The following is a 12006-nucleotide window of genomic DNA, read 5'->3' on the forward strand; positions in this document are numbered from 1 at the left end:
GGAGTGCAAAAGGCTGGCGGCGATCAAGCTTTAACATAGGGACTTTGAGGTGCATTTTCTTTTTTTGTTGTTGTTTTTTGTTTTTTTGTTGGTTTTTGTTGTTGTTGTTGTTGTTGTTGGAGACAGGGGTTCTCTGGATAGCCCTGGCTGTCCTGGAACTCGCATTTTCAATCCAAACTAAAATGTAGCTTACTTGAATGCATGTGGTCCCAGAATGAGTAACAGTTCACAAGCCAGAAGCAAGCCATCTAAAAACATGTAGGACTTTCTGAGAAGGCAAATGTGCTTGAAGCTCAAGGCTCCTCACCTGCTTTGGTTCCATTACTGTTTCTGACTACACTCTGGCTTCTCTGTGTTAGAGTAGAGAAGTGCTCTCAACCTTCCTAAAGCTGTGACCCTTTAATACAGTTCCTCATGTTGTGGTGACTCCTAATCGCAAAATTCTATTCATTGCTATTTCATAACTATCTTTTGTCAGTTATAAATCATAACATACATTATGGCCTTAGATGAGCCCTGTGAAAGGGCATTTGACTCCCAAAGGGGCTGAGACACACAGGTTGAGAACCACTCCATTGGAGCAAGAAGTATCAGCGTTCATTGCTACTTCCAGTAGTCGGCAACCTGGGGTTTTGTGCATACCCCTTACCTTTTTGAAATGTGGTGATCTCTTCTAAGGAATACTTATTACCATTTCAATGATACCTGCTGGGTTACTGTCCAAAGGGATGGCATAACTACTATAATATGCAAAGGTAGAGATGTCTTTCCATAGGACTGGATTTCTCTTGCCTGTGAACCTGATATAGAACAAATTTCATAAGTGCATTAAATATTTTCAACTAATGAATGAAGTCTCAATTCAACTCATGTCTCTTATACAATCAGTTTTTGTTTTTTGTTTTTTTTTAATCCTATGCCTTTCAGCCTTTCAGTGTTCACAGCCCATTGGAGGAGGCTGGCTGCCTAGGAGAGGGCAGTGATTGTCTTCTGGTTTTGCATCGTGCATAGTCATCCTTTCTCCTCAGACTTGTCACAACTTCATGGTTTCTGTCCCTTCTGAATCAGAATATGAATGGAAAGTAGAAGCAAAGAGACTTCATGCCATAGGAATCAAATACATGACCCTTAGGTTGGTTCTTTGGACTGAACCCTTCCCTGAATCCCTTTCCCTCCCTTGCTTGCCCCATGACTAGGTTTTCACCCTAGAAGTTCTATAGACATGAGCAAATGAGTCTTCTCCTCTTGTTGGGTATTTGATCTCACTGTGAACTCTGAGTTTGAAAAAAAGCAGTTTCTATGTGATGTGTCTCAGCCCTTAGCACACACCTTTAATCTCAAACAATGAAGGTAAAGTTTGATTGTAGAAGGAAGTGATTGTGTTTGAAAGTGGTGTCTGAGTGGCAGACAAAGTGATGAATCAGAGAAAGATTTTACAGAATAGGATATGCCCAACTCTCATAAGGAGAGAGAGGAAAAGGAAGCTACTTAATAGAGCAGTGCAGAAAAAAAAATGAGAAGGCAGTTTTACCAGGAGAGTTTATAGAAACAGATTGAAGAGAGAACAAGCTAGACACAGGTGAAGACAAAAGGAGCCAGAGAATGAGAAGGAGTCAGAAGGTTTGAGCAGAATGCTAGAATTAGTTTGAGGTCAAGCAGTGCAATTCAGGAAAAGCCCAGAGAAGCTAGGTTGAATCAGTCAGCTTGGAGGGAAGTTTGAGCCAGAACAGCTGAGTTGAATCAGCCAGCCAGAGATCAGAAAGAACTAGGAAGGGGTAAGATTATTTAGCAGTAAGTCTCAGAGGCTGGAAACATTCTAGACCTGGATAAGATTGTACAGAGGCTAGAAGCTTCCAGGATTAGTCCTAGGTTAGCAGACTAAGGTAGTAAGCCTCAAAGAAGACAATTAAATCAGGTGAATAAAAGATACTTTTACATTTTCCAGCTGACAGGAGGATTTTCTTCTACAAGGAAACCTATGTTGGCTCCCCTACCCCATGCTTGCTGATAGTCATCTACATTAGTGTCTAAGGTGGATCCTGGGTATCTGCTTAACAGAATCTGCTTTCCTTGCCTAGAAAAATGCTGGAATATAGTCTACATCAACTTATTGATAATCTCTCTTTACTCCACTCTCCTAGTAATTGGCCAGCAAATCCATCACGTTCTGGATTTCTGGATCAGAGTCACATTCTGGTCTGTGGTAGCCACCAAACTGCCTAATATTTATAGGTAGAATTGGTATAGAGACTCTCTTAGGAACATGGGCAGAGAACTACACACTTCTTTCTCTCTAGAAGACAGATTTATCATACCTACCTTATTACTTCTTCCTCATTTCCTTGCTTATTTGCTTGCTTGCTTATTTGCTTGCTTGTTTGCTTGCAAGCTTGTTTGAGACAGGATTTTATGTAGACAAGGCTAGCTTCAAATTCCACTAGACAATAATGACCTGGAACTTCAATCCTTTAATACCTACATCTTAAGTACTGAGATAACAGATATATACCAATGCACCCAGGGTATGTAATACTTGGATTGGACCCAGAGCCTCATAAAGGCTACCCACATACATTACCAAGTGAGCTACATCCCTATCCCTGCTGCATCCTGAATCCCATACCTCTTTTGATCTCCAGCTCTTTGGTCCATCCTTGTAATCCATCTGAGGCTGAATCAAGTGCGTTGTAACTCAAGAATTCTCTCACCTACTTTTATAAGCCTTGCTTGTATCCTAGCTTCTAGTAACTCAACTGAACAGTTAACATCAAGACTTGAAGGTCTTTGTTTTAATCTCATTATAGTCATACTAGCAATGACAATAAGAGCAACCAATGTGTCTGGGTCACTGAGATGATGTCAGAACTAGAGCTGCATGGTGGAAGTGTTCCAGATGACTCTTCATTACAGCCCTATGAGGAACTGAGGCTCAGAGTAGATCTTTGGCTTGCCTTTGGTTCCTGAGTTCGTAAGAGTCACTAGTAGAGTTATAAGGCAGGTAATCTGATCCCAAGGTCAGCTCTGATAGCATCTGGACACTGGGATGCCTGTGTAAGCATCAAATCAGGCATGCATTTGATAGTGGAATGACAAAGTCCTTTGTAAGCACTATGAAGTGTTCAATTATTTACATTGTTATTATAGTTATGAAAACAATCATTTTTATTCTTCCATTCTATTCATACAGCTTTAGGCTACTTATATAAGACACATTAAATGCTCTAGAAGATTTAAATTGAGGCAGGATGGCAAGGTGGAAGAGTAACCATTAGAGGGCCAATCAAAAGTCTTTAACATGGAAGTAACTAAAAATGAAATGCTTAATTGTTGAAGTCCTCCAAATCCAATACGCTCTCCTTGCAAGCATGATCACAAGGAAAGCCTTGTGGCAGAACAGTGAAGCAACCAGACTGAATGATGGCCAATGCAAAGGACATTCAAGCCAGCCCACCCACCACTCACTAAGGGACACTAAGTTCCACTGACTCCTCAGGAAACAAGGCAAACACACTTTGCTTTGGGTATGCTCTAACATCAGAGATGTCTGCACAGGTGCCCACAGTTTAAAGGGATTTAAAACGGGGCACAGGATGGACAGCCAATGCAGAATGAGATACTTGCTCTGTGCTAGGCCCCAGGCTGAAGGGGGCACAACAAGGACTCCTTTTAATCCTCTTAACAGTGTGCTTGTGAAGCAAAACCACTGAGGCTCCCAACTTCCTCTATGAAGGGACCTGAAGACTAACATAAACAAAGCAAGCCCCTCAAGGGACATTCCCGTCCCACACACTAGAGCTTGACACTGTACTAGTTTACATGACAAACACTTTACAGATGTGACTAAGGTTCCCCTCCGGATAGGAGGAGATTTTCAGGTATTATCCAAGTGGGCCCAATATAACTACAAAGGCCCTAAAGAAGCTAGAGTAGGGATTCAGAGAGGCTCAAAGATAACCACACCTTGAGCTCTGAAGACTGAGGGAGGGGTCATGGAATGCAGGTGGCTTCTGGAAGATGGAAGACAGGGATGAATTTTCTCTCTTAGAAGCTCCACAAGGACACATTTCTGCTGACATCTTAATTGTAGATCTATAAGACCTCCATAAGACTCATTGAGACTTCTAACCTCTAGAACCGGAAGATAATAAATGTGTGTGTTTAAGCCACTCACTGTGTGTGGCTTGTTACAGCTGCAGTAGGGAAGTAATAGAGTCGCTTTGCACTAGTTAACCATGGGATCTGGATTTAACAGTGGTGTCCCTTGCGCATGCTAGACACACACTCCACCACTGTGCTACATCTCCACTCCCTAAAAACAGGAAACTTGGAAGCAGGCATTGGTGGGAAACAGTTCACATGAAGAGATATAGGGAAAGGTGGGCAAATACAAGCAAAAAAAAAAAAAATCCTGAGGCTACCAGCAGTTAAGGATACCAAAGCATCAGCCTTCAGGGGTCGGGTGGCTGGGCTCAGCTCTCCATTTCAAACCAGTGGCCTCCAGTTCTGAGGCAATCAAATTCAACTATGCTGAACCATTCCAGTGTGGTGTTTTGTTACATGATGCTCTGAGAAGAAGCTGCCTCACAGACAGCTCTTCAGTTTACAGAATTAGGAAGACACCCCTACATCTTCTCAGTAAGGGTGGTATCCTCATCTGTTTGGGCCATCGTCTCATGCAGCAGAGACTGGGTGACTTATAAGTAAGGAGGATTTATGTCTCATAGTTGTGAAGGCCTTGGAAGCCCAAAGTCAAAATACCAGCAGATTCAGTACATAGCAAGAATTTAATCCAGTGGTTCTCAACCTGTGGGTTGAAACTCCCATGGGGGTCACATACCAGGTGTCCTGCATATCAGATATTTACATTACAATTCACAATAGTAGCAAAACTACTACTAGTCTTGAACTACTATTGATAGTTATGAAGTAGCAATGAAAATAACTTTACAGTTGGGGATTATCTTAGTCAGGGTTTCTATTTCCGCACAAACATCATAACCAAGAAGCAAGTTGGGGAGGGTTTGTTCAGCTTACACTTCCACATTGCTGTTCATCACCAAGGAAGTCAGGACTGGAACTCAAGCAAGTCAGGAAGCAGGAGCTGATGCAGAGGCCATGGAGGGATGTTCCTTACTGGCTTGCTTCCCCTGGCTTGCTCAGCCTGCTCTCTTATAGAACCAAGACTACCAGCCCAGAGAATGGCACCACCCACAAGGGGCCCTCCACCCTTGATTACTAACTGAGAAAATGCCCCACAGCTGGATCTCATGGAGGCATTTCCTTAACTGAAGCTCCTTTCTCTGTGATAACTCCAGCCTGTGTCAAGTTGGCACAAAACTACCCAGTACAGGGATCACCACAACCTGAGGAACTGAATTATGTCACAGCATTAGAAAGGTTGAGAATTACTGGTCTAGTCTCCCTCTACCTATAAGGTGGCATTTCAAACATTATGGACTCTTATAAGTGGAGAAGGGATCTGTTCTAGTCCCCTCTTACCCTTTTATAAGATGATAATTAACTCATGGCAGAAGAGTTCTCAAATTGTAATAACTTCCCACCTAGTCCAGGTTAGCCTAAAATTTTCTACATAGTACAGGATGACCTTAAAATTCTGATCATCTCGTCTCCATCTCCTGAGTGGTGGGATCAGAGGCATCCACGACCAGACTATGTGTTGTCAGGGATCAAACCCATGACTTCATGTGTGGGGAGGCATAGACTCTACCAACTGAGCTACACCACCAGCTACGCCTTGCCTCTGCAATGAGGATTGCTTCAAAATGAATTGTTTTGGGGGGTGGGGGTGGGGGAACCTTCATTCAAATGACAGCAATGTGACCACTGGAAAGCAGAATGGCCTTGCCCTTGCTCAAGAGTTTCTGCCTTCTAGATGTGTTCTCGTAAGTCCTAATATGTGGGAGATACACCATAGTCAGGCACGAGAAGCAAGGGTTATTTCTCCAGGGTGTGTTTGTGGTAGCAATGTGTGCATGTGTTTTGTTTTGCTTTGCTTTGTTTTATCAGTTGGAGACTATCTTAGTTCAAAGTCTGCCACTTTCAATGGTTTTCAACTTTCAATGTGTTCACTTTCTTTACTTAGGTAAAAGGAGTTACATTAACAATAGACCAGCCTGATAATATTGCTGACAGGATACATTGAAACACATTTAAACTTCTTCATTCAGCCCACTACAAAGTCTCTATTTCACAGGTAGGAAAGCCCTAGCTTAGAAACATCAGCACACTTACCTAAACACCTGTGGCTTCTAAGCAGAACAAGGATTGAAACACAAAACTCCTAAATCCTGCTGCAGAGTTGTTCAGACCCCAGCGCCTCGCCTCGTGTCTCCATGCCCTGTAACTTTTTTGCCTGTGATCCTTTGCTGCTCTGGGTTGCAATCTATTCGAAACCTCTTTGTCTGCTAAACAATTATAAACTTAATTCTGCTTTCAATGCCTGCCCCAGCCATTCAATAAAGATTACACTTTCTCTAAACCACAAATTCTTCCTGCTCAGATTCTTTTATGAGAACCTTTATCTCAAGAATTAACTCGTTTTTACTGCCCAACAGCAAAGCGGTTCTCTAGAGAGAATGCCATCCCTAAATAAAGTGCCAAGGAGGTAAAAAAAAAAAAAAAAAAAAAAAAAAAAAAAAAAAAAAAAAAATAGTCCCAACCACCAGCTACCAAATCACAGACTCCCCCATGTCCCACCTCTGGCTCATCCCTGCAAAGTGAGGCTAACCCCTGAGAACTTGCACAGCTTTGGACTGTTTCTCTCTCTCTCTCTCTCTCTCTCTCTCTCTCTCTCTCTCTCTCTCTCTCTCTCTCTCTCCAGATAAAGCCAGACCTCTGCAAAGCTCCTTTCAGACCCCACTGCCACCATTTTTTATATACTTTTTGCACTTATGCAACCATCTTACAAAAACGTGCTCCTTAAAATTGTGGGATGTAGAATGAAAACCCATCAGGATTTAATGACCATATTTCAACCTCTTACTGCTGAGCAGAGCTTGGCTTTTTTCAGTGTTTCCACCATTATTCAAACGGGAAGGGGATCAAAAAAGTAGAGTTTTGAGGGGTGTTTTTTTTTAAAGCTGCCACAAACCATTCATCAAAGTTAAGCGCCTTGTTAGGGAGAGGGAGAGAAGACGGAGAGAGACCACGTACATGAGGGTTTGGAGAATATTTAAAAAAGACAATCTCACAGTCTAACAAAATACAATTAACTGAATTTCATCAGGGCTTCTATAAAAAATACACAAAGAATCAATAGGAGGCATAAAATCCAAAAGTGGGTTGTTATCTCTAGACCAGAAAAAAAACATTTCATTAGGCTGAAAGATTTTACACTCCCATTGGGAAAATTGCTTTTCCCTCACACCCTTTGCTCTGCTCAGTACAGAAACTCAATTGAGAAGTCAATCATCAAAGCCACTTAGCAAATGTCACAAGGTGCTGCTGCTCTCCCCAGACATTTGTTTCCTCAATGGGAAATTCAGCTGCTAGGAGCCCTGGCCCCTTTCTTCCCTGTTGACTGACACTCCCCCATCTCTCAGTGGTGTTTTCTTCTCTTGCTGTGTCCTTTACTGTTTGTCTGCGCTTGTTGTTATAGGGAGAAAAAAATCCAATACTCTAAGGTCCTGGGCAACAACAGCTTTTCCCTTTAACATCCCAGCGTTCTTGACACTCACCACCCCAGTGAGAGCCCTGCTTGCCCGAGTTATAAATGAACATCCCTGTCCATCCCTGCAGCCGGGAAAGCCCTTTGGAGGCTGATGGCTGGAGATGTCCTCTTTTGGCATGGCATCCTCAGAAAGGCCTGTTGCTTAGGGGGCGGGCGCTCTGCCTGGTAATCACCCTGCAGGCCACAGATCAACAAGGCTTTCCCTCCCCCGAAAATAGAAGCAGAACCAATGAACAGGGATGCGCGGAGAGCCCAGGATGGAATTTTGAAGATCAGACACACACCGTCAAAGAAAGAGCTTGAAGAAGCTTCTGGAGTTGTCCTTTATGAAGTATTGAGCTGAAAAGAGCATGGTAAGAGACCACTATGCCAAAGCTTATAGTGAAGGGTAGTCAGAGGGAAGGAGCCATTTACCGAGCGCCCCCTGTGGGCCGTGGTTATGTGTTCCATCATTGTGTTTCTGAATTCTGTCTACTGGCCAGCTGTGTGAGCAGAGGCTGGTTCCTTCTTCTATGTGTGTTCTATTTTTAAAATGACTTTTTATTTTTCATTTTACGCGTCTGGGTATCCGTCTGCCTGTATGTCTGCGCACCACATGTACGCGGTGCTCAAGGAGGCCAGAAGAGGGCGTTGGATCCCCTACAACTAGAGTTACAGACCATTGTTAATTGCCACGTGGGAATTGAACCTTGGTCCTCTCGAAGATCATCCGGTGCCCTAAATGGCTGAGCCATCTCTCCAGCACGACTGCTTCTGTTTTAAAGCACAGGGCTGTGAAACTCACACAGGACATGTCTGAATGCACATTATCAACTACCAAGTTCTTTACAGAGAATGATCAATGTTTTCAAACCTAAGGGATTGGCTTGTGCTATTAGTGGACCAGTGTCTGTGGGTGGGATGGTGTGTGTGTACATGTACACGTGCGGATATACAGTTAAGTGTGCATGTGTTTGTTCACTTAACTAACTCAACTAACCAGACTTACTGTGCACACATCTCTAACTTACTTCGTCCTGGCCACGTGGACGTGTCTTAAAGATAGCAGATGGTGACAATGGCGGGCAGCCACAGTGGGGCCCTGACTCCCCATGAACATCCTGGCATCTATCTGCCACTAATCCTTAAATTTGGAAAGCTATCACTGACAGTCTTCAGCCCAAACTTTCTGTCCTCTCTCAATCCCCCAGCTGCTTAGAAGCAAATTATCTAATCAATAAAATTAAGAATCTTGATCTTAAGCTGCTGTAAAGAAAGAATTTGCTTCTACTTAAAGAATGTGCCTATGTGTGAGTCCCACTATCCAGTCCTCTGCAGCGAAACCGACAAACATCTTGTTCTGCACTACTAACAGCTCACGCACCACCAGGCATTCGGTGCAAACATCATTATTTAATATATTGCTTCTGTCAAAGGTCAAAAATGGGGGCTGCGCTAATCTGAAATTGCAGTAGAAAAAGAGAAGAAATGCTCACATCCCACTACCAAGTGAAAATCATGATATAACAGCAGTTAATAGGATCATAGCTGTGTGGTCTGCTTCAAATGGCTTCAGAGCCAGTTAGCAAATCAACATCACCTGCCCTTCAAAGATCGAAGCCTTAGCCAGGCAAACCTGTGTCTGGCCATCCAAATGTGGAAGTGGACTACGAAAGGTTTTTAAGCTATAGCATGAAGCTGGCTTAAATCATATGTTGCTTAGAAACTGATAGTAAAACTTATGGAAAGAATACCAGTGTGCTTCATACGATACTAGGTAACTCTTGGGTGGGTGAGACAGCTTAAAAGGTAAATCGCTTGCAGCTTTGCAAGCCTGACAACTAAACTCAGCCTCTTGGTTGATCCTTGGTCTCAAGAGAAAACTGACTCCAAAAAAGTTGTCCTCCAGTCTCCACAGGAGCTCTGTGACACGTGTGCAAGCAAGTGCACACACACACACACAAACACACACGCACGCGCACGCGCACACGCACGCAGACACCCTCACAAGCTTAGAATACCTTTAGATTTATATACAGAAAGCTTTTTGCATTCAAACCTCTCCATTAAACCTTAAGAACTCCTTTTTTAGACACCATACTTTAACTGGAGTCATGCTGCCATCTAGTGGACATTCCTAAGAACTGAGGTATTTCTGTCCTGGAGAAATCTCGGACAGGGATGCAATACAGTTTTTCCTGCGGGCAGCATTTTTCACACTAGCCCTGGTTCCTGGCTTAGTAAAAAGATATTTTCAAATGTGTCAGTCACACTCAGTGATCTGGAGTAGAATTTCTGTGTTTCAGCTTTGGTCTAAAATTGAGAAGACTCAGTAGAGAAAAATTGTCTCCCCCACCCCCAGGAAAGAAGCACCCGGAGACCAAGCATTCTGTTCCTTTTGCTCAGGTCTGCTGTGTGCCTTTGAGGAAACAGACCTCAAAGAGATAGCGAAGGACCCTGACATGTCACTTTCTTTCCCTTCTTCTTGTTCCCAGACAACTGTAAACACCGCTGTGTGATAAACACGGTACCCTTAGGAAAGGGACATGTCACCTCAAGCCTGCACACATCAATGTGGTTGCAAAGCTACAGCATGAGGGAAAGATCAGAGAAATCAGCAAGTGTCATTTCACATCGCTGTGTCTTCTTGCTCGGTGGGTTGTGACTTCAGGGAATTCCCACATGTAGTTATATCGTGTGTGAGTCTCGTTACCTTAAAAACAAGACAAAAGTATTTCTCACATTTTCATTTGCCCTCTTCTGTTGATAGCAGGCTTTTATTGCTATCAAGAACCAAATGGCTAGCAGAAATACAAGTATATTCTATGGTCTGAGAAGGTTATATCTATGTAGTTATGAATGTGTGTATGTGTATATATATATATATATATATATATATATATATATATATATTCTTTGAGTCTGTGGAGTGTAGCATGGTACCTGTATTTTATGGCTAATATCCACTTAGAAGTAAGTACATACCATCATACCATGCATGTCCTTTTGGGACTGACTCCCAAATTCTTTTTTTTTTTTTTCCATTTTCCCAAGATTAAATGATTATTAAAAAAGCGTGCCACACTGTATAGAAATCAACATTCTCTCCCATAATTCTGTGCATTGGGACTATAGAAATGTCACTGTCCCTGCCCCACATCTTCAGATTAACATTCTTAGGTCATAACAGTAAGTCTTCCCACAAGGAACCTTCCGGAAAAACAAGCTGTTTCCTCGGCTCATATTTCCCGCTTTTTGTAGCATGCACCAGCAATCTATCCAAGAAGTGTATATTGGGGAATAAGGAGGAGATCCACCAGCAAGCCCACAGTTGTTGACGGCCATAAGATTAGATACAAGCACAAAGGGATATGTCAACATACTGGCAAAGAATCCTGTGACAGCTTGGGAATAACTTTTCATTTCATTCATGGTAGAAACCCCACTGTCCAGTGCATAGGTATTGATGAGATAGGCCAGTGAGTTACACAGCCACAAAGAAATGATGTCACCTAGGAGGCGAGGAATGAGACCCGCAAAAAATCCTACGATGCCTTCTTCCCGGTAGATGGTTACTATGGAGTCACACAGTCCACAGTACTTAGACTCTCTGCCAATAAACTGTACCATGGACCTCAGAGTGATCACATGGAAGGGATGTGTAATGAGGGTAGCAGCAGAGCGAGCAATCATCTCTCGAGTTGTCTCTTTGATAACTCGGTCAAAGGAGGATGAACATTCTTTTTGTACAGTTACAGATCCTAATTCCTCAGGCTTCTCAGACTCCTGGTAATACTGTAAGACTTTCCCATGGACCACAGTTCCAAGGACTCCTGAACACAGTCTTGGAGTCAAGCCTGTGAACAACCCACGCCTCCCATCGATGCTTGCAATGTGCTGAGCATAGCAAAAGAGGCCAGGAAGCTGACATACTTGTCGCCCAAAAATATTTCGTCCTATTGTTGGAGGAAGAGGCTCATATCCCACCTGGATGAGCACTTTCACGTACATGAGCGGCTGGGACAGGATGGTGAGACCGGAGCCCAGGAGCACCTGACTGGCCGCGTCCGCCATGATGGCACCCGCCCCAAATTCTTATATGTAATCAAAGCCTCAATGTTCTCCTTCTGGGTTCTCTTTCGGCTCTTTAAGCAACAATAACTTCAAAACAATAACTTTAAAATAATCCAAGACTTTGAAAGAGAGCAAGAAGGCATATGGGAGGAAATGGAAAAGGTACATGATATAATATTAATCTCAAATTTTTTAAAATCATTGTAAAAGCTAAATAAAATCTCCCAAACCAAAGCTCTAGGGCATGAGTATTAAAATACCAA

At 42.9% G+C, this 12006-nt stretch overlaps 1 protein-coding gene across 1 annotated transcript; it reads right to left on the bottom strand.

Annotated features, from left to right (window-relative positions):
* Positions 1–10696: 10696 nt before the first annotated feature.
* On the bottom strand, positions 10697–11750 carry LOC110307000 (mitochondrial carrier homolog 2). Its single transcript, XM_021179192.2, has one exon. The coding sequence runs from the start codon at positions 11741–11743 to the stop codon at positions 10832–10834; it is 912 nt and encodes a 303-aa protein (XP_021034851.1). The 5' UTR covers positions 11744–11750; the 3' UTR covers positions 10697–10831.
* Positions 11751–12006: the final 256 nt, after the last annotated feature.

This window comes from Mus caroli, chromosome 12 (genome assembly GCF_900094665.2).
Source record: "Mus caroli chromosome 12, CAROLI_EIJ_v1.1, whole genome shotgun sequence".
NCBI lineage: Eukaryota > Metazoa > Chordata > Mammalia > Rodentia > Muridae > Mus > Mus caroli.